Source organism: Xyrauchen texanus, chromosome 12 (genome assembly GCF_025860055.1).
Source record: "Xyrauchen texanus isolate HMW12.3.18 chromosome 12, RBS_HiC_50CHRs, whole genome shotgun sequence".
In the NCBI taxonomy this organism is placed as follows: Eukaryota; Metazoa; Chordata; class Actinopteri; order Cypriniformes; family Catostomidae; genus Xyrauchen; species Xyrauchen texanus.
Genome location: NC_068287.1, coordinates 25,562,741 through 25,588,314, shown reverse-complemented (window position 1 = coordinate 25,588,314; position 25,574 = coordinate 25,562,741). Strand labels below are relative to the sequence as shown.

Sequence of the window (25,574 nt, the reverse complement as noted above, 5' to 3'; positions counted from 1 at the left end):
AAAGAACAGCACCATAATGCTGTGCAGCACAGTCTTCTGAGATTGTATTGTAACTTCTGGATAATAATAGATAAAATAGAGATACTTTAGCCAGCAAGGGGGAAAGGAGGATTTGTTTCCAAAGTCCCTTTCAAGGCAAGTCATTCCATTCTGCAGTCATCATGGGAACGCTCTTGGGCAGCTATTTTCTATGAACACATGCGGCATGAAATATAGCTCCTGTCTACTTGAATGGTGAAAGACCAAAATCTCCAAAACAGTTGATCAAGATAACAATAAAATTACATATTTTAAATAAGCAGAGAAATCTGACAATGACAGTATCATACTTTGTCTTTCCAGCTGATATGCACGCACAATCTTGAAAAAAACAACAGGCGATGCCTTTATCCAAAAGGTGTTTGGCTCTTTTACCTGTAAGGTGGGATTTTTTTTTCTACATCCGCCATTTTGGGCGTTTCAATTTCTCCCATTCATTTCAATGCAAGTGCTCCGTCTCACGCTACATAGTCTTAAATGCTCATATTTAGTTTTTTTTTTTTCACATTTAAAGTTCATTACATAAAAATCCAGTAAAACAAGTGGGGTCTGAATTACTTTAGACATTAATACTTTAGGTTGAGGGGGGCAAAATAGGAAGAAAAGGAGGCAAATTTTCGGAAATATTGTGCATGTGAAAAAAAAAAAGAGGATGCGTTTCCTTCCCATGTTTTTCGGTCCGCATCAATAACAACAAGCAATAGTCGTGTGGTGCTCCCTAGTGGTAAAAAGCGGCATTGCATGCAGCATAGTGAACAGCAGGGCATATGCGCATGTATTACCACTAGATAATTATAGGTTGCTTGCACTTACTAAAACATAACACAGTGAAAACGACGCACGAACACTTGCATAATGCCTCAATCCATGGGTTTACGTTTAATTTTCATACCAGAGCAGCAAGCAGCTCCATTGGCAAGTGCAAGCCACTCAACGTCTCTAAAAATAAATAATTATATTATAGGTTACTGCCAATTGGAGAGGTGTCACTTGCATTAGAAAATGCCATTGCGGTTAAAATGGTCGGATCACCATTGCTGCATTGCCTTGTCAATGTTAGTGCAGTGCATATGTATGTTGATTATTCATAAGTAAGTCGAATTGTGTGTAATCAAAAATTGTATGTATTTTTTTTATTTAGTATTTTTTTTTTTTAACTTTGCCCATAAAATAATTAGAATTTTGTTGTTTACAGTGTATGTTTCATCAGACCGTAGGAGAGAGTGACTTCAAGTACTTCAAGTCCCAGAAATCCTAGCGATTTCAAAATGGCGCACTGTCAATAACAGCATGACACCGGGAATACGTTTTAGAATATCGTGACTATTTAAGGTATCGTCAGATGTCCACGACAAAATGAGACTACTTATTAGAGTAGCGAAAGAAGCACAGAGGAAATATTTCCACAGAACCTCATGTTATAGGTTTACCTCGGAAGGTTCGACACTGCGAAAAGGGCCCGTAGAGGAGTGCAAGTGGTTGTGTGGATCTTCCCAGAATATTTTGTCAGCAGTGCGGGAACAGGTTGAAGTTAGGCAGAATTTCATCAGCGAAGAAGAGGAGAACGCCCTTTTTAAAGAAGTAGAAAAAGGACTTAGAAAAAAGCGTTACGAATTCGACCACTGGGACGATGTAGGTAACACAAAGAATGTGTTTCTAGCTATATTGCACAGATTGCCATTCAACTTGAACAGAAACCGTCATAATGTAAATGTACGTGGTATGTTATAGTGTATTATTTGATGATGTAGGCCAAAGGTACTCAATCCTGCTACTGAGTTTACTTCCAACCATGGTTTAAAAATCTACCTGTGAATCCTAAAGCTGCTTCAAGCTATTTGTCAAAATTGTCCGTTATCATCTGTCTCTGCCAAAAAAAAAAAAAAAAGAATCCGCTGCCCGCTTGTTAGCCAACCAGAAAACCTGGGGCGGGACTGTGGGAGTGTTTGGGATACCTGTTTGAAAACAGTCTTTGCAAGACTCTGCTTGTGATGCAAAAATTAAACACACCTTAATGAGAGTCAATTTACAAGGATAGATTTGTGTTCAAATTATACTCCATGTAACCAAACAATTTGGGCAAATAAGCTTCAGTGACTTTAGCTGAAAGGTGAGTTTGTGTTCCTGGTTGGTGCTAAATTCTAGAGGAAGTTGGACCTCCAAGAACTGGATTGAGCATACTTAAGTTTAAGTTTTTATTTGCATCACCATAGACGTTTTCATTTGATATGGTGAATTGTCCACATAGGCCATTCATGGCTACAGAGAAACGGAGCGCTTGCAGTGGGGTGATGTTTGTGAAAGCATCTTAAGGCGGGTCCGAGCTGTTGCATTTCCTGAGGGCAGTCCACTGCTGGGGCCTGTTCATGTTTTGGACCTGGACAAATTGGGCTACATCAAGCCACATATCGACAGTGTGAAGGTCTGCCTCTTATCCACATTTAGCTTTTATTATTATTATTTACAATATTGTCATTCTACATGTCTTTTCTCATTTCAGTTCTGTGGCAGCACCATTGCAGGTCTGAGCCTGTTGTCTGATAGTGTTATGAGACTTGTCCAAGAAAATAATTCTGCAGATTGGGTGGACTTGCTTTTAAATCGTCGTTCGCTTTATATATTGAGGTATGAACAAAGTGCCTTTCACCTTTGGTATTTACATCAAATAATTGGGATCTGCAGGTGGAAAACCATTTAAAATATTCTGGTTACCACAAAATGCTAAACAGTTTCTATTTTACAACAATAACTGGTATACAGAACCATCTTAGGTTTACACCATGTAAAATGTACCTTCCTGATGTCACTGTATGGTATTAAAGTCTACCTGAACTACCTCAAAGTTTATTGAAACATTATCAAGAGTAAAATATATTTGTGCTTCAATTAACAGGGATGATGCAAGGTTTAAATTCACACATGAAATCTTGAAAGATGAAGAGTCTTTTTTCTCAGGACAGAGGGTTCCACGTCATCGCCGCATCTCTGTGATCTGTCGGAATCTGCCAGTTTGAAACACTTAGAGGAAGAATCGCTCTTATGCTGGACTAAACCTCCCAGTTCCCACCAGTCTTGAATGGAAACTAGGTGACTTCTATTGGTGTCAGATTGATCATGTTACCAACTAGGTCTAAATTGTTTGCCTTACAGATATTCTCAGACTAAAAAAATAGTCATTATACTTTTTCCTTAGAAACAGCAAACAACCATTTATTAAGGGATAGTAATTATTATAAAATGTAAATGTGAATCATTAAAAATGTAAATCATTAATGTGATTTTGGAGTTAAAAAGTAAATTGAAGAACATTAAATGAGACTGATTTTGTCTACCTTATCTAATAATAAATATATGCCGCTTTTTCTATCCATTACTGTGGTTTCCCTCTCAAATTACTATTGCACTGAAAACACAACAGCATTTAAAAGAAATGAGCAAAAACTACAAAGTTCATTTCAAAAACAAACTGAATTTATTACTAAGGGGATAAACACGTGATAATACAGATTACAGAATTCTAACAGTGCTGCTGGAAAAGGTGTTTTGTATGGGTGAAAATCTATTAAACTAGGTAAAAAAAAAGAAAATAAAAAGACTAATTTAATAACGTGTCAACTGCTAAAAGCACCCTTTCACTGCAGTTGCATTTTCTGTATTGAGTCACTCTCAAAATCCTACAAGCTTTGCTGAGAGATTGAGTTCAGATTACTCTGATTTTCAAATTTTCACCATTACTGTGCAGTAAGAGCTCTAAATCTGTCTGAAATTTCAAAACACTTTCACTAATGTTACAAAACCATCTGCTCTCCCTATCTTCGTCATTCTACTCTTCAATCTTGTTCCAGCACTCTCAACTGTAACCCAATTAACAGTACTTGATGACTACTGTTAATTAATGCTGGGTAGGTAAAAGCAAAATGACTGCTAGAAAAACAAGATGTTTCTGACCAAGTAGGTCTTAATCTAAATAAAAATGTTCTTTAAAAAAGGAAAGCCTGCTGGCGATGGGCCAAAACAACGGTTTTCAGTCTTTCACTTTCTTCTCAGTTTTGTTCACTCAGTGAGGTAGAAGTGCATCTTCTCATTGATATTCTTCCTCTCTGGGTTGAGCCTCTTCAAGATCTGGGCAAGCACATTGACTGTCTGCTCGCTGCTGAGGCCTGTGCGCTTAGTCTGGAACTTCTTCAGCAGGTCTTTAGTAGTCATGGGCTTCCTTATGAGATACCTGCGCACGGCATCCTCTGTCAGCTGCACATCACTAAATGGGAGAGACGGTAGTCTGAAATTTGGAGAATGGATGTTTACCATGCAGTAAGTACACGTCATTTCAAATGTTCTAAAATGGTATCATGTAATATCATTACAAACTATTATGTATAGGGAAAGTAGTCTATGCAACGTGTGTGTCATATTGAAAGTATTCTGAAGGCATACAATCCCTTTATATGATGAAAGACCGAAATGTAAATTTCGTTATTCATGCTCAAATTAAATAATTTATCAACTCACGTATACAAAGCCCAAGTCAAATCTGATGACACATCAGTAATATACCTCACTGGTTCTTGTGTCATGAGAACATTGCTGAGCCTAGACCTGAACAATTGAAGCAATTCCTGATCATAACACTGCCTCCAGTGGGCACTGTACATGATGGGTGCTTCCCTTCTTACCGATCGCTTTGGAATAGGGTAAATCTGGACTCATCCGACCACATGACCTAGCAAACTGATGTCGTTTTTTCCAATTAGTCTCAATAATAACAAGTGGCTTTCTTGTGGCCACACAGCTGTTTAGTCCCAATCCTGTAAGTTCACGTCACATTGTGAGTGAAAATGCTCTTAATTTCACTATTAAACTTGTCTGTGAGTTCTACTTTTGATTTTTTATGAAGTGAATTCAAGCGTTTTAGTGATCTCCAATCACGATCATTCAAGTTTTTTTTCCCGACCACATTTCTTCCACAAAGCTGACGGTTCACCACTGTCCATCCAGGTTTTAATAATGCGTTGGACAGTTCTTAACCCAATTCCAGTGATTTCAGCAAACGTCTTAGTCGTTTTCTTTGCTTGATGCAGGCCAGTAATTTGCCTCTTCTGAAAAACAGTAACATCTTTTCCACGACCAGATGATACATCTTCCGACATTGTTTTTTCGGAAATGAGAAGCTGCACACCGCATTTGTCCAATCATAGGCTCTTAAGGATCTGCTTATTTAAATTCAAACAGCAATTCGTTTTTTTTGCCAGGCAGTGTATATGATGGGGATGTCGGTCAATATTTTTCCCCATTAAACTGTTCAACATTTTAACATATTTACGTCTGGCATGTACGTTCATACATTTACATTATTCTGTCCACAGAACTGCTGCTCACTGCATGTTTTTGGCACCATTCTGAGTAAACGCTAGAGACAGTTACAGACATACTCAAGCTAGACTATCTGGCACCAACAATCATGCCACAGTCGAAATCACATAGATCACATTTTTTTTTACCTATTCTGATGGTCAATGTGTACATTAACTGAAGATACTGACCCCTATCTGCATGATTTTAGCTAATCGCATGAATAAGTAGGTTATATAGTGGTCGGTGAGTTTAGACCCTGTACAGCCGAAGACTAAAGAGTAGATGGTAGCCCAGAATTGAAGTAGAATAGCTAGTTGAGAAGTGCCTGGATCTGTGCAAGAGTAAATGTGTTTAAGACAGACAAGGAGGAGAAAGTACCTGGAGCTTGGAGTGGATTTTCCTGATACTGGCTGGGGAGTACTTTTCCCTGAGGAGCTCTGAGGGCTAGGGTCCATCTTTAATCTCTTAGCAGCTGGAGTCTCTGAGCTTGATACAACAGTCTGGCGCTTACCTGAGACAAAAAGCACAAACATGAAATTAGACATGACTAGAAATTGAGCGGTGAAGAACAACATAGAACATAATATGGGGAAAATGGAATGCAGATAATGTAATTTGAATGGCAATACAAAGCATGAACAACATAGATGGTACAGTTTAGGGAGGTACACGAGTAATCGAGTTTTGTTCAGCTTTAAATATTTGACTAGTAATAACACTACTTGAATATTGAAATTGTATTTTCCTTTGTGCCTTTGTCTGCCGTGGGTAACAATGAAATTTCTTCTCATCTTGCAGTTCTAAATTAAATCCTTTGTTTGATGCTGTGTGGATACATGACGTTAAAAGGAATAGTTTTCCCAAAATAAACTTCTGTCAATACTTAATAATCGTATCACTCCAGAAGACTTGTAATGTATATTTCTATGTGTGAGTGCTAATGTTTTGTTTTTTGTCAATTATGACTCGGAGATGTTGTTTATCAGGGTTTCTGAATTTACACACATGATCCTGTTAAGAAGTTTACGTTCTCTTAAGAAAAAACCCAACTAAAGTAAAACTATTTGGTTTCTCTGCATATTCTGCACATTTGAGTTCTTCCCAAACGCGGCTATATATGAGGTCCAGATTTTGACAATTGAGGGACTAATACAAAACTATTACAAAATGTGCAAACAATTATTGATTCTCAAGAAGGCAACATAAGAACCACCAAGGGGTGCAAACTTTTGAACCGGATGATTTGTGTAAATAAGTGTAAATGTTGTGTTATGTAGCTTTTAAATGGCAGTGCTACATAAAAAAAAAAAAACCTCTTATAGGCTTGTATACATTCTGAAAGGGGTGTGGAAACTTATAAAAACAAACGGGTTATGCAAACTTCTGCACTTAACTGTATAGGCTATATAGTTTGTGAAAATGTATATTTTATTTTTTTATTTATTTTTTTCACGATTTAACCACATTTTAGCTTTTTTATTTTTTTTTGTTTTTAATGTACAAATTCCATGTAGCCTATCCATATGATGTCATATTGCATGTGTAATTAGGAAATGACTTGTCAGGTACACGTTTTAACACATTGTAACCAAAAATTCGAAATACAACAACCCCCCATCTGAAAATATAAGTGCTTGTGCTATGTAATAGGTGCAGTGTAGCTGTCTAAACGTGACACTGTCTGATTAACCTTAGTGCGCATGTGGAAATGAACATTACAGAAAAATACTTGCTTACATATTCATCTACATAAATGGATCGGCTACTTTCAGCTCATTGTAAAAACAAGTTTTTTATTGGTGCATTTCTACTTGTGCTGACTGACAGATCCGACAAAGAGTGCGCACCAAGCGTATGACATCTTTGCCATGGTATCCAGATGCATTTCAGCAGAAAGGCTAGAATGAAAGTATCAACAAATCAACGTGCAACGCTTCAAAATTGCTTCTCTTCTCTGCAAATGATACCAAAGAGGAAAATTATTACATAAAATGTAAGTAGAAAAAGATCAGTGAGCCTACCAGCTGAAACCAGGACATAATTACAATGTTTAGGAATTGTCGGGACACACCTCTTCAAAATGGGATGTCTGGTCACCCTACTTAAGCGCAATGAGAAAAGAATTCCTCATACAACATTTAATGCCATGACCTTATGAATTAAAGAATTGTTGCTCCGATTTAAGAACTTTTTAAGCCCTTATTTTGCGGAAGGGTGAGTTAAGAATTTTTAAGACCGCGGAAACCCAGATATATGCATAGTACTCGTTTGTTCATTAAAAACTTAAATTCTAAATTTCAAGTAATTGATTATTCGTTTTGTGTGTTAGAGTACTCAACTACAAAATTAATGGAAATGCGCATCAGCAGTACAGTTATGCAGATAATGTCAATAGTGCACCTTGCTCTAGTTTGTTGGCAGCAGCACGGAGAGTATTGGAAGTGGCAGCATTGTCGATAGAAGGTGTGCCAGGTCGACTTCCTGTTCTTGAACTACCTACTGAGCCACGGCCACCCCCTCGCTTAGGAGGTGTGCGTTTCTTCTGTGAGATTGAGGATAAGAGCACTGTACCATATAAACAAGAAACAACCTCTAAGCAAAACATTTCTCTCTCTCTCTCTCACACACACACACACACACACACACACACACACATGCACACATACACACAAATATAGGCCATTACCACCATGAACAGTGCTGAAGCTGCCTCTCCTTCAATATCACTGTCTTCTGAGCTTTCTGACTCTCCACTGCTGTCTGCAACAACACACACAATGGTTTTTAAAGTAACTTATATAAGAAAAAATAAAGGAAATGAAGGGTCCAAACAAAACAATCCCTTATACAGAATTAGATGGCTGCATTTACCTTTCTTTTTCTTCTTTTCCACCTGCACTGGTGTCTTCTTCCCATCTTCTTCCTCTTCTTCCTCCTTTGCTTCCTCTTCATTCTTGTTCTCTTCCTCGCTCTCTTCCTCGCTGTCAGACATTTCATCAATCCCTATTAAGAAAACAGACAGAGCTTTACTGAGATGCCTTGCCTCAATTCGAATATCAGCATAAGACAAATTGCATGATTGCATATAAAATGTTGGCTGGCCAACAACCTTTAGGTACATCCTCTCCTTTATTGGGCTTTGTCTTCTCTGGCTCCTCCTCTTCAGAGCTATAGCAGAGACAGAATTATGATGATTAAGCTGATCTAACCATGAAGTGCAACTTTTGATAAAGGGGTGTGCATATTTGGCAATAGTAATTGTGCCCATGTGGGCCAACGGATTCACCTGCTCTCATCAGACATGTAGTCCACCTCTAACCCCTCGAAGTCCCCATCGTCACTGTCCTCAAATCCTTCAAGATCGCTGTTCTTTTTCTTCTTTCCCTTGCCTTTGGGGCCTTTGTCCTTTTTAGTTTTTGCCTTGCCCTCCCCATCTGCATTGAAAAAAGAACTATTACTCATAAAGACATGCTCTCATTTACTTTTTCTCAAGCCAAAAGTATGCTTTTTATGGTTTCCTGTTTGTCGCTATGTCTTGTGCACAAATTTCGCCATCATTCCTGTGAACATCATCTGTGCATGTGCCTGAAATTGGCTCCACTTTATTGGGTCAGGAGTATATTTTGAAAGGCAAGAATACTCTACAGTGCACCAGATGTAACGGCAGGCAAAAAATTAAGCATTCTCTAGGCTTTTGACTCTTTGCTCACCCTCTCCCATGCTTTCATCACTTTCATCGCTGCTAATTTCCAAATCATTCTCCAAGTCATGTATACGCAGGTCTCCACCCCTGCCTCCCTTCTTTTTCTTTTTCTTCCCCCCTTTCTCTCCCTCTTCTTCATCCTCCTCTCCTCGCTCCTGTTCTCGGAGACGCCGCTGAAGCATAATACTGAAGTGATTGACCACTTTGTTTCTCCTGTATGGGACATAAAAAGCAGCTATGATGTTTGATCTGGTTTTAGATAAGTTGTCATTAAGTATTTCAAGATTGCCCTCCAAGAAAGCGATCATGCATTCCAAGTACAGATCTAACATCACCATTAAAACTGCCCTCACCTGCCCCATTCTTCCTCTGCCTCCTCAGCTGTGAGTGTGCGATGCTTGGCCTGTGGTGTAAAGTTGTACCAGGCATGCACAGGGAAAGCCTCAAAGGCACCATCAGCACATTGTGTAAAGATGTAATAGGAAGCATTCTCTGTAATCCCACCTTTTTTCAGACCCTTAAATCTGAGTGGTAAGGAGGAACAGGTGGAATTAGTGATCCAGGTGTTGTCCAAATGCATGTAACAGAATTCATTTCTATGTACAGCCGTGGTCAAAAGTATTGTCAGTGACAAATTTGCATATTCTTTTTTTCACATGTTTCTATGGTATACTGGAAAGCAATGATAAGCATTTCATAAGTTTTAAAAGGCTTTTATTGGCAAAAACATTCAATATATGCAAAGAGTCAATATTTACAGTGTTGAGCCTTGTTCTTCATAACCTCTGCAATTCACTCTTGATATCAGCTTCTGGGCCAAATCCTGACTGATGGCGATCCATTCTTGCCTTTCTAGTGCTCAGAGTTGATCACAATTTGTGAACTTCTGCTTGTCCACTCGTCTTTTGAGGATTGACCACAGGTTCTCTATGGGATTAAGATCCGGGGAGTTACCTGGCCACGGATCCAATATTTCAATGTAATGATCACCGAACCACTTCATTATCACGCTTGCCTTGTGACATGGTGCTCCATCATGCACGGATCACCACCAAATTGCTCCTGGATCTTTGTGAGATTTTGCTCTTGCAGGACGTTTTGATACCATTCTTTATTCATGACAGTGATTTTGGACAGAATTGTGAGAGGACACACTCCCTTGGATGAAAAGCAACCCCACACATGGATGGTCTCAGGATGCCTCACTGTTGACACGACACAGGACTCATGGTAGCGTCCACCTTTTCTTCTCAGGACTATCAATTTCCCAGAAGGGGGCTTCATCAGAGAAAATAACATTGCACCAGTCTTTTGCTGTCCAATTCTTGTACTTCCTGCAGAATCTCAGTCTGTCCTTGATGTTTTTCTTGGAGAGAAGTGGCTTCTTTGCTGCCCTTCTTGACAGCAGGCCATTGTCCAAAACTCTTCACCTCACTGTGTGTGCAGATGCACGCACACCAACCTGCTGCCAATATTGAGCAAGCTCTGCATTGGTGGTGACATGATTCCGTAGCTGACTCCTCAGGAGACGGTCCTGGCACTTGCTGGACACTCTTGGACGTCCTGAAGCCTTCTTCACTGCAGTTGAACCTCTCTCTTTTAAGTTCTTGATGATCTGGTAAATTGTTCTTTCAGGTGCAATATTCTTTGCAGCATTTTCCTTGCATGCGAGGCCATTTTGATGCAAAGTGATGATGGCTGCACATCTTTCTTTAGAGGTAACCATTGCTAACAAGAACACAATTATTGGAAGCATATGTTCCCTCCTTTTATAGCAATCAGTCTGCTCTTATAATCAGAATGATAGAGTGATTTCTCCTGACTAGTACTCATTCACACTTTCCCAGGTGCTGCTGATATGATTAGTGAAATTAAGCTGGTCATTTTGTGCCAGGGCCAAAAAACTGTGAAATTTGGATTTTTGTGATCACGTTTTTTTTGGCCAATGAAGTTTTTGCAATTATTTAAAATGTATCTGGTCACTCTGCACAATATTCTAGAAACAATGTGAATCAACACCACAACAACTGAAGCAGAATACTTTGTGAAACACAAAATGTATGTCACTACCAATACTTTTGGCCACGGCTGTATAAAAAAGTACTGATAACAAATTTAAAAAAATTGCTTATAAAAACTTGTTTTAAGGGTTTACATGCAAATCACAAATTAACAACACAATAAAATTTTTATGTGAGATTGTGTTTTTCTCCAGTGTCAAAATAACACGGACAGAAAACGGACAAACAATGCAATTTGAGGTTACAATCCAATTGTTGATCGGGCTCAACATTTTATGACCTTTCCCCAATACAAGAACATCACTTCAGACTTTTATAAAGCCTTACATATTGTCAGCACTCAGCATGCATATAAACATAAGAAAGTGGCAATTGGCCAGAGGAAAAAAATATATATATATATATTGCAGCAACATTTTTATTATTTTTTTTTTTTTAAAACAGTACCTTCTTCCTGCCTTGCCATTAACTTTAAGGATCCAGGGCTGGTCCTCCGCCTTGAACTCCTTCGTAATGATGCCATACTTCTTCCTCCGTGCTTCCTCCCTCTGTTTCTTTCCAAACTCACTGCCACCAGCCCCATCCGTAGATTCCTCCTCTCCATATATGCGCCTATTACTCATGTCCCGCTCCATACGGGCCTAAACATGACATATTTATAGATAAAGAGTTGTAAACAAAAGTGAAGGAACAGATGGCAAGACAGGATGAAGCAGAAGCACGCATATACAAGTAGCCTTGTACCATGACCGTTTACCTGAGTCCATGTGGAACAACTGACTTTATCACCAGAATTAAATGCCATTATGTTGTATTTTTTACTGGTGTTTCTGTTGGGCAGACAGAAGATCAGAGATCAGATAACTTTCTCTAGATAATCTAATTGAAAATATTAAAGTATATATATTTATACAATGGTAGCCAAAAGTTTGGATTAATGTACAGATTTTGCCCTTATGGAAAGAAATTGGTCATTTTATTAACCACCAAAGTGGCATTCAACTGATCACAATGTATAGTCAGGACATTAATAATGTGGAAAAATGACCATTACAATTTGAAAAAAAATGTTCAGAACTTTTTAAACTAATTCAAAGACTTCTCATCACAAAATCCTCCACATGCAGCAATGACAGCTTTGCAGATCCTTGTCATTCTAGCCGTCAGTTTGTCCAGATACTCCGTTGACATTTCACCCCATGCTTCCTGTAGCACTCCCATAGTTGTGGCTGTCTCACACACCTTATATAGTCTAGCTGTTCCCACAAAAACTCAATGGGGTTAAGATCCATAACACTCTTTTCCAATTATCTGTTGTCCAATGTCTGCGTTTCTTTGCCCACACTAACATTTTCTTTTTCTGTTTCAAAAGTGGCTTTTTCTTTGCAATTCTTCCCATAAGGCCTGCACCCCTGAGTCTTCTCTTTACTGCTGTACATGAAACTGGTGTTGAGCGTGTAGAAGCTGTCAGCTGAGGACATGTGAGGCATCTATTTCTCAAACTAGAGACTCTGATGTACTCATCCTCTTGTTTAGTTGTACATCTGGCCTTCCACATCTCTTTCTGTCCTTGTTAGAGCCAGTTGTCCTTTGTCTTTGAAGACTGTATTGTACACAGTCTTCAGGTTTTTGGCAGTTTCAAGCATTGTTTAACCTTCATTCCTCAAAACAATATTTGGCTGTTTTTTTTTTTTTTAATCTAATATTGACCTTTAGACATGCCAGTCTATTGCATACTGTGGCAACTCAAAAACAAACACAAAGTCAATGTTAAGTTTCATTTAATGAATAAAATAGCTTTCAGTGGTGTTTGATATAATGGCAAGTGATTTTTCTAGTACCAAATTATCAATTTTGCATGATTACTCAAGGATGAGGTGTTGGAGTGATGGCTGCTGGAAATGGGGCTAGATTTGATCAAAACAGTGATGGTGCCTTTTTTTTTTTTTTTTTAACATCAGTAATGTCCCGACTATACTTTGTGATCAGTTGAATGCCACTTTGGTAAATTAAAGTACCAATTTGCTTCTGAAACAGCAAAATCTGAACATTATTCCAAACTTTTGGCAGCTGGTGTACACACACACACACACACACACACACACACACACACACACATAAATAAATAAATAAATAAATCAGGGTCATACTTAGGAACTCGTACAACATACTCTGTTGTGGAGGAACTGCTGCTCCCCTGCAAACATGACAAGACAAAACTCTTTCAGACTGTCACGTTATACTTCCAAGAGCTTATAGCGATGTTTAACTGTGTCAAGTGATAGAAAAACTTTGTCATTCATGTTTTAAAAACGCAAAGCGTCGTCTTTCATGTTGACCAAACTAGACCAGACCTGTGTTGAACACTTCGCTTTGGATGAACTGAATGAGAGATGCTGAGGCTTTACATTTTTTTTTTTTTTTACTTACCAGTGAAGTCATCTCCGCATGTATAACCTGCACATAATGGACAACAAGTTTATTACAATTAAAAAAAGAACAAACGAACAACACTTAGCAAGTGACCTCAATTCACAGGCCATCTTCAGACTACCAAAAACAGAAGCCGGATATAAACACTAACAACATGTAGTTTCCGGTGGAAAACTTCCAATCTTAGTGAGGCTTTTTTCCTATGAAATATATGTCTAATAATATACAAGATATACTTTTTTTTTTTTTTTCTTTCTCCGCCATTGTTCTATTTTTCATTCAGAGTATAAATCCAATACTCCAGAACGCGTTAAACACAGTAAATGCATATTAACCAAATAGCTTTGTACTAATTGAGGTCTTCAAGTAGTGTAGTGAAGTTTGAAATGAATAGCATACCTTCAACCGGCTAAATGGAGAACACCCGATGCTCTACTTCACTTTCTAATGCTAAAACTTTGAATTACCTCGTGCGGCAAATGATACCGTACCTTAATTGGACACTTCGGTCAACAGATAATGTAATATCACTTCGCAATTACTAAAAGCACATAAACAATATTGGGGAAATGATGAAAGCAGGCCCCACCTCTTACAACGAATACTGTTCTTCTATTACGTTTGTAGTTAATTTCATGGAGACCTACCTCCATCTGCTGTGCTGGAGGGAATATGACGTTCTTTACAGCAGTAAGCAAGTGTGCACTGACTGAACTGAAAGCAGTTTCATGTTAGCTCATGTGTGTATATAGACAAATATAACGTTTTTATGACTCTAAAAGAGTCTGAAGAAGAAAATATTCACACCGTATGCATCTATTTGTTAAAACAGTCTTACACATTAAACTCTTACAAAACCTTTAGAAAGTGCTTATATCCCAAACTTGAACTTTGCACATTTACATTTATGCATTTGGCAGATGCTTCATCTAAAGTGGCTTACAGTACATTCTAGGAATACATTTTATCAGTTTGTGTTCACTGGGAATCAAACCCATGATCTTGCCATTGCTAGTGCCATGTTCTACCAGTTGAGCTACCAGTTGCACTCAGTTTATTATAATATGTTGCAATTTTATTTAAAACAAAGATTTTTACCATTATAACATTTTAAACAAAGCCACACAGAGATTGATAATGTCCAACAACCTATGTTCATGCATTCTGACAACATGAATCAAAAGCCTGCATAACAACTTTAAACAACCTAAAAAATAATTAAAAAAAACAGCAAAAAAAAAAAAAAAAAGTGAAAAAAGGTCATTCATGCTCATGCAGGCTTCACTTTGACCAAAGTGACTGTGCACCCATAGATGAGGGAGAGGATGAAGAAGACGAAGAAGGCACAGGCCATATTCCAGGACTCTTCAACACTTTCCTGTGCAATAGCATCGGGTTTGTTCTCATTAAAAAATATAGCCTCCTCGAATATTTCTGTACAGAGTAAACCGAGGAAATAATAAGTGCACATGTTTTCATTTCAACAACAAAGTAGCAATCAAACTTGTTACAACCAAGTTGGCCTTCATAATATTGTCCATAAAAAACAGCATTTCTCTAAAGAAATCTTATGTTAACATGTCGCTGCACATTCCTGAAATTTAACCTTACCACACTCCAATTATAATGAATTACAAACTTTACCACAAGTTTATTGGCTTCACTTTATCCCTTGTCACTTGGCTTGAAAGATACAGTGATACTTTGATTGTTTCATCACATATCTTACATATTTTTAATGGATTAATTTATGTTTCAATACCTGAATTTGAGATGTTAAGCAACTTGGTACCAGTAATATGAGTGACCCTGCATGAATACACCTCTCCAGGTGCCCAGTCTGAAGGTAGGAGATGGAGGTGACTTTGGATGCTAAATTTACCATCAGGGCCTTTTGCAGGGCTGGTGACATTATGGCCAGATAGCTCAGTCATGCCCAGTAGCCATGTGATTTTTATGTCAAATGGGCTGAAACCAAATGCCAGACACACCAGCTTACTGGAGCCCTGCAGCAGCTCTGCAGACGGAGCAGAGGGGATCAACGAAGCTAAAGGACAGTGAGAAGAATAGATGTGATGCAGAGCAGGGGAAGGTATTTGTATTGATATTAAATACTAATTCAATTAATTATCATGTAATGTAAACAAGAAGACACAAATATCAATTGTTGTAGATTTAAGTTCATAACCCTCTAATTCTTCTTATAAATGCCACTGTGTCTGAGTACAATCTGGGAATATGTTAATTTCAGTTTAAAACTGATCGAATGTATGATTTCATATAGAATAAAAAATTCCTGGTAAAAGTTTTCCCAACGGCACCCACCATACAAGTTCTCCAAAGTGTCGATAATTGAATCTTTGGTTGACTCATGTGAAACAACACAGGAATATATGCCCTCCTTCCACTGTGATTTAGGCAGTATTAGGGCACTGTGCATTGAATAATGTCTTGCAGTGTGAGCAACCACAGGACTATTAGTGAAGCGAGACACATCCAGTTTGGTCCCATTTATCTGCCATTGCACAGAGATATCAGATGGGTAGAAACCAGTGATGAAGCAAAGAAGACTAGCATCTTGGGATCCATAGAGTTCACTGTCGGGGGGTCTCAGGATTCTGACAGTGGGTTGTTTGGGGTCTGTGAGCATGAGACAACAATTACTATATATATATATATATATATATATATATATATATATATATATATATATATATATATATATATATATATACTGGAGCAAAATATTCTAAATATATAGCATGTGAGTGCTCACCTCTGGTTTTTGAGATGTTCTGCTGCTGTGGTTTGCCAGAGCACAGTTGTTTAACTTCACATGTAAAAAGAGTGTATGCATCCCATGTTCTGACTGGAGCCTTCCAAACACTTTTAATGCTTTGAGTCCCATTGGCATGCTCTATAGTATCTTGTTTGTATAATTTACCCAAATTGGAATCCTTTCCATCCATTTTCCATTGGATGGAGAAATCCCTGACACCTTGTCCAACAACCAAACAGGTCAAAGAGACATCTATCCCAGATGTCACTTCACTGAGGGAGGGACCCAGTAAGTAGACATATGCCAGTTGATTGGAATGTGCAGTCACTATTGGACAGTAAAAATATTTGTTGAATGTGTGAAATTATTTGGGAAAAATTATTGCATGAATTACGAGATTGTCCCTTATTTGCCCTGCATTGCTTGAGAAACAGAGGTTTGATAAGGTTCCTGAGATAAAGTAGAATTACATCAGTACACTGTGTCATATCACAAAGACAATGTTATATCTGAAAATGCATCAGCAGTTCTCATCAAAGTGCACATTAAAAAAACGTTTGAATTGATAACTTGTTTCTTACATAAACCTATCGATTCACTTCAGAATACATACATTGATCGACTGGATTCACATGGATTACATTTATTCTTCCTTAATGTGACATTTGTACCATCAAAATCCTGGTACATATGTACTTCCATATGAAGAGGGGGAGGGTGGGGCCAGGCCGTGCATAGTAATCGAACTAATCAGCTGAGGAGAGGGATAAGTGCAGCAAAACGCAGCAGTTTGGGAGAGAGAGCCACATGCAGCTGCCATGTGTGTTTGTCTTTTTGTTTTCATTAAACAGTATTTTGACTGTTCTTCCGGTTCCCACATCCTCCTTTCCTGGGTTTCAGCACCAATGTAACAAGGTTGAAATGTATTATTTTGTCAAAATAATGTTTAATGAAAACAAGTGAAATTAAGACATACACACATGGCAGCTGTCTGTGGCTCTCTCTCTCTCTCTCTCTCTCTCTCTCTCCCGAACTGCTGCGTTTCGCTGCACTTATTCCTCTCCTCGGCTGATTAGCCCGATTGGGGGCTTCCGCCCTCCCCCTTGTCACACCCTATTACGAGGACCTGACAGGGCTCTATCTTCTTCTAAAACTCATAATTTATGTTCTGCTGAAGAAAGACAGTCATACACATTTGGGATGGCATCAGGGCAAGTGATTACTGAGAGAATTTTCATTTGGGTTTCATTTTTTGTGCAAACTATTCCTTTAATACAGCACTCTAGGAGATGCTAGAAACACAGCAAAATGTGGGACAATGATCAGACAGCCATCTAGCAAATGTTAACGTGTAAAAATGTATATTCTAGCTGGTAAGTATATATGAATATTACTTATGTCTGATTGTTTGTTATCTTTGCATCATCATGTTATAATCTAAAGTAGAAAACCTTGACATATTAATTTGATAATTTAGGTAAAATGTAAAACTTTTTGAAGCTGTTATTCCAAGCATGTACTGAAAAATTAATAAGCTTTGTTGTTATGTTTGGTAACCTTTTGTTTTGTGAAGTCTGAAGTTAATTTTCTACTCAAAATTACATGTTCATGATCAAAAAAGTACTTTTTCTCTATCAAATTCCATCACATTAAACAGATCTGAAATCACATTTTAGCCCTCACAGATGTGCTTGTCCATAGACATTCAGTTTAATTTTTAGTTCAAGCACCACCCTTGTTGTTTCATTTAATATCTTAGCTTCTGAGTGTACTAGAAGCTAAATCTAGGTGTCATTTTATAATCAATAATCTAAGATATAACACTGGATTATTCAGCCAAGCAAGCTCACAGAACTAAAGTAAAAGCAGATATAATCTTTTTAGCTATTTGGAACTTACAGCTACAGTTATTGGAGCATAAAAGAGACTTTTGTATTTGATGACTTACAGAAATCATATTTATGATTCTTTTGAAAATATTTCACACTGTGGTATTAGGGCAAAATGTGTACTCTCACATTACTGAGAGTGAGAGCTTTCATTTGATATACGACTTGTATATTTATGTGCTATGTGAAGGGCTTTTATTTAATATTATATCAAATTATATTATTATATTGAAGGCGTATTAAAGAAAATTATGCGGAGGTGCCTTTAAGAGTGTGTGCTACAGCAGATCGGGGCAGATCCAATTGCAAGTGACCTTCCCTATGCCCTATTCTCACTCCGAACTGCAGAGCCCTTGAAGTGGATACTCTGAAGGAAACACGGCCTTACTGTATGAATGTATCCTTTGCTAACAGTCTTGTGGAATGGCCCTCAGAGAAAAGATTCATTTTCATTTTTAAACAAGCTTTCGAGTGGCATCCCTTCCCTCAGGAGTGCCCTTCCAGGAATCATAAAATGCCCGGAACATCGACCTGCTGTTACCTCAGATGAGTAACAGGTCAGATAAAAAGTCCACTCCATGTATTGTGTTGTAAGTTCACCAAAATATAAATTCTTGATTGCTACCGCATTTCCAACATTGCATACCACTAGTGTAAACAGATTTATTAATTATAATGGGAGCGGTCACGCTGCTTTCAGTGATATAAATTAAATTAGTCTTTTATAGAATATTGACATAAACTAAATGAGCTGTCAGGTTCAGCCAAAGCCTGTTTGGTTTTGTCAAAACTAATAAGCCATTAGACTTATCACTTTCGGATAAATACCATTAGGCTACCACAGTACCATAGCTCCCTACATGCATATTACACAGACTGCATAGGGCACCAAGTCCCTTAGGGGGGCACCATCATATCCTAGGGGGGCACCAGAAACTCCACCGGCTGCCCTTACCCGCATGTTATATGTTATTCAAGGGCCCAGTAGCATCCGCGGAGCAGTAGATCGCCTCGCACTCACACTTTCTCATTGCGCCTTCGCACAATGCACCACGTTCGGGTAATGCCATGGTACTGAATGACTGATCATGTTCATATTTCATGATACTGTCATGTTACTCCAAGGTACTTAAAAAAATAGCATGGTTTTACTATGTCACATGTCATAAATATAGGGTTATCAAAGGCCATGTTTGAAAATAAATATATAAACAAGTGTATTACCATGGTGCTTTTTGTAAGAAATATATCAGTATAAGCTATTATTTGTGATAAAGGAAAAAACTATGTACAGTATATACAAGAAAATATTGAAATACTCAAAAAGCAAAGAATCGGTGCCCTTTTTATCCTTCCACCCCTGTCCCTGGCCTGCTAAGGTCAGTGATATGGAGACTTTAACATTTTAAGCGTAAACTTTTTTTTCGCGATATAGCGCCCCGTTAGACCTGCAGGCGTGTCCATAGAGTTGCTTCCCTGGCTGTGGAAGGCTTCTATGTTATGTGGTACATGACTAAGTACGTTAATAAGTATTGATATGCTGGTATAGTTTTTAAAGCATGGCATAATTCAGTGCAATATTGCTTGAGTGAATTATTGAAAAAGAGAGAGAGAGTAAAATGTACTGAAAATAGAGTTTTGAAAGGTAAACTTTGCTTGAGAATTTCTAAGTAAAGCCACCAAGAGTTGTGTCTAGCATTTATTTGAAAATATGTGACATTTATCAGCTATTTCTGTGTGGGGATTGTTTCCTAGGTTTATTTTTTAAGTAAACCTCACTCCAGAGTTTTTTACCTTTAAAAGTTACCTTTAAAAAGCAGAAATTGTAAGAAATTCTATTTAAATATCCACTTCATGCAGTGCTCTATTTGATCTCTGTGTCCGATGCTGTTTCACTGAGTGAGGAACCACTCCAAATGATTTTTAGAGAGAGCTGTCCAAACAAATGTAACTAAATCACGAATCCATTCAGACCATTTGGCCAATTCACTTAAAATGACTCAAAAAAATTATTCATTCACATATTGGGTATCACTAGTTATGATTTTAAATAGCCATCAGAAAAGAGAGACACTGGTCATTCATTATTGCTGTAATATGTAATTACAGCAGTTTCTCAGATTCAGGTCAGTCGGAGCACACATACACACATTGCAGACAGCCTTAAAGCTGTAGGTGCAACAACAAGTAAATACATTTATATTATCCTTAAATCATTCATGATTGCACAAAACTATTTTTAGAAATACAATGAGAAAAAAAAGAGTTCCATCACATTTGATTTTTTTGTTACCTGCACAAATACTGGTGCTCTTCTTAGCAGTTTTCCCAATGTGCTGATCAGCAATTTTACAGGTGTAAGTTACCGCTTTATTCCAATCTTGCTGTGACACCAAAATCTCACTGTATACTTGTACGCGTCCATCTTCCTTTATTGTGACATGTTCGGTTGTGCCAGTTTTCTCATCAGATTTTATAAGCCATGTGATCTTTGGGTCGAATCCTGTCCCAGCACACACTAGTTTCTGAGTTTGTGAAGTAGATTGTTCCACACTGGGAACAACTGAGAGCTCTATAGTAGGATCATCTGGGGAAAAATATATATTTGTCTCAAATGTCCCATGAGAAAGAAAAACATAATTTAACAACAACAACAAAAAAAAAAACATAGCCAATGAAATCATTATTGTTAAAATGGTATTGTTGAAATTGTGATGTTCACTCCCTACCAAAAATGTTTCCAGTAGGTTTTGATTCCCATTTTCTGAAGTAACTTGTGTGAACTCTACAGGTAAAGGTGGTTTTTTTCTTGTGGTGTTTAGTAGGTATTGTGAAGAGTGTGGCTAGGGACTGCATGCTTTCAGAAGGGGTCAAATCCACACAATAGTTTTCTGAGATATCAGCATTATTGGCCTGGAAGGTGATGCAGGCCTCACCTAAAGGGAGATCTCTTACAACACACTCCAGCACAGCATTGTCTGCCTTTGTTGATTCTGGGAAAGGCCTCCTGATTACCACAACAGGATCTTTCTTTATATCATCTGAGGAGTAAAAATAAATGTCACCTCATGACATGCATGCCATAAAAACATAAATTACATGATCAGCACAAAATAAAGTACTCACCGACTTCAAATACAGACTCCTCTTTTTGGAAACATGGATGATTAGCTTTACAAACAAGAGTCTTAAGTTGCAACCAATCATCTCTAAATATAGTCAGGTTGCTCACAATTTGCTTTGTTCTTGAATGGGGTAGATCGTGTTTGTTTTCACTGGTGGCCTGTAATATTTTTTCATTTTTTAACCATGAGACTTCGATGTTGTATGGTGCTTCAACGACACAAGAAGCCATAACTTCCGTCTCCTTCATAATGTCTCTGAGATGGGGCTTCTTTACATGCATCAAATAATTTGAAAGACACATTGCTGTACAGGTGAAATGAATTACATTTAAAAAATATAGTAAGTGTGTTTAAGTATGCATTTTAAAATATTTCAAAGCTTTTCATTAAGGGTAAAATCTATTTTTCCACAGTCATGATAATGCTAATAGTGAATTTGTGCTAAATTTACTATCAAGCATGTATTTGAGACAGATTTTAGGTTTTGAAACCTAATCATTATTTGCTTCAATTACAATGCTCAACATACCTTTGCACACATTATATGTTTGGTTGAGGATTTTCTCAGAGTTGAAGGTGGCTTCACAGGTGTACTGTGTGATTTGACACTGAGCTTCAATAGTTAGTTGACTTATGAGTGTGAAGGTTCTCGCTTCTTTTTCAGTGCTCTGAAACTTTTCATTAGACAAAGTAGGTTCGACCAGCTCCTTATCCCTAAACCATCGTACAATAAGTTTGTCAGGATAGTAGCCCTTTAATTTGCACACCAACAGGATCTTGTCACCATCCTCTCTACTTAGCAGAGCAATTGTGGGCACACTGATGCGCTTTACTGTTAAAACACAAAAAATGAAATTAAATCAACTTATGTTATGTGACAAATAAAACATGTAAAAGGTGCAAAGTTTAAAGATTGATGAATAACTAAATGTAATATCAATCTATAAAAAAAACAGTTAAGTCCTGCAATAAATAAATACATTTAAATTAAATGCTTTTAATGTTGTAGTGGGGCAGTTATTTACATCATTAAACATGGACCAGAAGAAACGTGAACAGCAGAGGAAATGAGAGATGTGCTTCAGAAAGCAGAGCAAATAGCAGATGGGAGCATTAGGAAACACCCAATCCCAAAATAAAGCTGAAACAGCCACCAAAAGCAGAACTGAAAAACATTTGCATCTCTGGAACATGGTTGAGCACACCTGCACAGGAAGACACATTTACCATTTACATAAAATTACTGTCCTGTTATGCAATTTGAAATTGTTATACAATTGACATGAACTTTTCACATTAAATAAATATGCAGTATTTATCAGTAAATAAAGCCAATGGCCTCTAAATACTCCTGTGTTACTAAGTGTTTTTCCTTACAAGTAGTCCATATAAACATATTTAAAGCAATAACATGTAATGGCATGATTTCTTCATGCAAATCATACTGTATAAGTGTTTTCTTACAAATGTATGTTTCTTCTAATGTTGACACAGATTTAATGAAAATTGGAGATCGAAAAAAAAACCAAGACTAATGAAATAGTTTCCTTTTTTTTATTAAAGCAAATGTTAAAACATCACAATCACATATTTACAAGAAAAAAAAAAAGAAAAAAAAAGAGTATATGATAAGGTCAAAATCTCTAATGTTTTATGAGAGGGAATAATTCATGGATGTCCCTAGATAGATGTCTCATTTTACCTGAAAGAATAATTTGACAACTATTAGAGCAGGAAATGAAAGCAAATTCTGTTTAACATGAAGAAAATATATAAGAATTAAAAAGTCAGGCAAAAATATTCAGCCATCATCCCTCCCCATATTTTAGAAGATCTATATAACATGACTTGCTCATAATCAAATGTACATGCAGTATCACCATCCTAAAGACTCTTGATTGATTAACCTTAATTCGTTTTTTTAGCTAATTAGCTAATTACCCCCCATAAATAAATAAAGATCTAAAGGTTTATACCTTAACAAAAGTAGCACCTATGCTGTAGAATAAGGTGATGAGAAACAGGAAGACAAATGTTACAGCAGTGTTTTCAATGCCACTGTCATCTGTGTCAACTGCTTCATACAAGGGATGCTCTATCCACACAAGCCACGCTGCAGAGACAGAAAAGAACATGTATAGATTATCTAGAGAATAAAAGCACCACTCTCCAACACAACCATGAGTTAGAGTACAACATGTTCCCTTACAACTAAAGTGTTTTTCTCCCTCTTGTCCATCCTTATTTATAATTAGACTGGAAAGGTGCAGTAAAAGTATAGGAATATACATAGGAATATGCAGTAAAAGTTAACCGATTGATCCAATTCTATTTATAAAAGTAATAATATTTAGTGAAATTGTATTAGTCTCATCTGCCCTTTTTAATCTCATGTTTTCTACATTCAAAAACAATGTAAAACTACATAAACATTTGGTGACCCTGACAACCTTAAATAAATTGGCAAAAAAGTCAGGAATGTGTCTTGGCATGCCAAAGATGAACCGATGTGCACTGTAGGATTCGCCGAACTATGAAACCGGGTATGATATGTCTGGATGATTCTAACATCAAACAGCTTGGCACAAATGACAAACATAAACAAGACCATATGCACACACATTGATACTATTTTTTTCCCTTTATTAAGCAACAATTTAAAGTGCTTTGTTTATTTCTATTATTTTGTCAGCTAATGATGTATAATTTGCCATCTGAATTAAATGTGTCGATTAGTTCATATACTGTATATTCCTTAAATGTACTTTGAAAATGCCTTACTTTGGTGTACATCATCATAATTCTATTTTTTTATTTTAAAACCAAAGTTTTGTGATTTTTTTATTTAGACTTCATTCATGATCTAAGGAAAGATACATTTTAATTTTGTGTACTTTAAGAGAACAAAGCAAGAGCTTGATCATTTTGAAAATAAAATGTTATTTGTAGTTTGATGTTTTTGTGACACTTTATGCTCACATACACTGTAACAGAGATTCTTAAAATGGTAGGATAACATTAAATGCACAGGAAATATGCTTAGTTTTTTTTATTAGCTTTTTTTCTTCAATGTGATGTGCATGACAATGTTTAAAAAGCACAAGGCCACAAACATTAAAGACAAACACAATTACAAATATGGACATGTAACTTTAAAAAAAATATTACACAAAACAAAAATAAAACATAAAAGTTGAACACTTAACATGCATAACACATAGACACCACATGCGTAAAACAGTCTATGCCTTGCATGGTATAGCGGTACACAGACTCACGTTAATTATACTGGACTTATCAGTATCACTGTCAATAGATCTAGTTAAAACTCGCAATGTTTCATCAACGCTTTCATGGTACACTACACAACTGTAAACTAAACCCTCTTTCCAATGAGAAGAATCAAAAGTGAGCTGACTGTAGATGGAAAAGTGGTTATTGATCTGCATTGGGGTGGTAGTGTTTTGTTTGTACCCGCCACCCACAGGTTCATCATTAGCCAGCCAAGACACAAACACCTCCTTAGGATAGAAGTCCTTCACATAACATGTCAGGGTCATGGTTTCCCCATCTCTGTGCTCTGGGGGTGCTAATATGTAAACAGAGGGTCTCTTGAACTCTCCACCTAGTAATACAAGATCACAATTAGGTCCAGAATGCTGAATAAGTCTGAGTCCCTCTTCTCATTTTTGACAATATGTATGTTAATGCTATAGTTATCGAGAAAATCATGCTATAGTAAGTTAAGACAAAGTGCATGTTAAGTATTAAAAGATATGTTGCTGCTCTTCTAAATTACTATAATACAATTAGAAAAAATAAGAAATATTTGGAAACAATAATTGTGCTAAAAATGTTTAAAGAAAATGTTATACCATTTTCTCTGGAGTACTCCTTTTCTTGAGGCACTGCTAATGTTTTGTGTTCCACAATGCACAAAAATGTTGTGCCATTGCTCCATTCATCATAACCTATACGAGCAACAAGTTCCAGATTCTTTTTGTTTGCGATTTGTTCCTCTGGGTATTCTTTGATGGGGAATTCAGATGCTTTCGTTCTGATTTCAATTTTGGTAAACCCTGACAACTCTCCTGTAACTTTGCACTTCAGATCTCCAGCTTTTCTTTTCAGCATGTCCTCAATGGAGGGTGGGATTATGTCTATATTAACTCTGACATCCTCTATATCGGTGACTATGAGTTGAAAGCAAACACACAACAGTTTCAGGAAAAG

General features: G+C 37.2%; 3 protein-coding genes and 1 gene segment (V, D, J or C); 1 reads left to right on the top strand and 3 right to left on the bottom strand.

The window, feature by feature from the left end:
* Positions 1-1,306: 1,306 nt before the first annotated feature.
* LOC127652933 (alpha-ketoglutarate-dependent dioxygenase alkB homolog 7, mitochondrial-like) lies at positions 1,307-3,397 on the top strand. Of its 3 annotated transcripts, none has more exons than XM_052139392.1 (4): positions 1,307-1,671; positions 2,288-2,461; positions 2,540-2,664; positions 2,933-3,397. In XM_052139392.1, the coding sequence occupies exons 1-4, from the start codon at positions 1,396-1,398 to the stop codon at positions 3,051-3,053; spliced, it is 696 nt and encodes a 231-aa protein (XP_051995352.1). In that variant the 5' UTR covers positions 1,307-1,395; the 3' UTR covers positions 3,054-3,397. The 3 variants fall into 3 exon arrangements, with proteins under 3 accessions (XP_051995352.1, XP_051995350.1, XP_051995351.1); XM_052139390.1 differs by having other exon boundaries at positions 1,307-1,752; XM_052139391.1 differs by having other exon boundaries at positions 2,288-2,664.
* A 91-nt stretch (positions 3,398-3,488) lies between these two features.
* On the bottom strand, positions 3,489-14,154 carry LOC127652890 (general transcription factor IIF subunit 1-like). 6 transcript variants are annotated; one of them, XM_052139323.1, is made up of 14 exons: positions 14,138-14,154; positions 13,546-13,572; positions 13,266-13,312; positions 11,873-11,945; positions 11,563-11,756; positions 9,448-9,618; positions 9,102-9,307; positions 8,678-8,825; positions 8,501-8,559; positions 8,263-8,394; positions 8,078-8,151; positions 7,792-7,933; positions 5,770-5,902; positions 3,489-4,318 (listed from the first exon to the last, which is right to left on the bottom strand). In XM_052139323.1, the coding sequence occupies exons 2-14, from the start codon at positions 13,555-13,557 to the stop codon at positions 4,093-4,095; spliced, it is 1,617 nt and encodes a 538-aa protein (XP_051995283.1). In that variant the 5' UTR covers positions 13,558-13,572; positions 14,138-14,154; the 3' UTR covers positions 3,489-4,092. The 6 variants fall into 6 exon arrangements, with proteins under 6 accessions (XP_051995283.1, XP_051995281.1, XP_051995285.1 ...); XM_052139321.1 differs by lacking the exon at positions 14,138-14,154 and adding an exon at positions 13,948-14,131; XM_052139325.1 differs by lacking the exon at positions 14,138-14,154 and adding an exon at positions 13,948-14,131 and having other exon boundaries at positions 3,489-4,297.
* Positions 14,145-23,523, bottom strand: LOC127652326 (uncharacterized). Its single transcript, XM_052138447.1, has 10 exons — positions 23,505-23,523; positions 23,335-23,454; positions 21,871-22,173; positions 21,343-21,645; positions 20,946-21,257; positions 20,510-20,803; positions 16,325-16,654; positions 15,874-16,188; positions 15,311-15,595; positions 14,145-14,982 (listed from the first exon to the last, which is right to left on the bottom strand). Exons 1-10 carry the CDS (start codon positions 23,521-23,523, stop codon positions 14,819-14,821), a joined length of 2,445 nt encoding a protein of 814 aa, XP_051994407.1. The 3' UTR covers positions 14,145-14,818.
* The window catches only part of LOC127652887 (Ig mu chain C region membrane-bound form-like), a 176,951-nt gene continuing 174,859 nt past the window's right edge, over positions 23,483-25,574 (bottom strand). The window contains 2 exon segments of the C gene segment in view: positions 23,483-24,966; positions 25,217-25,534. Coding sequence covers positions 24,584-24,966; positions 25,217-25,534 — 701 coding nt within the window.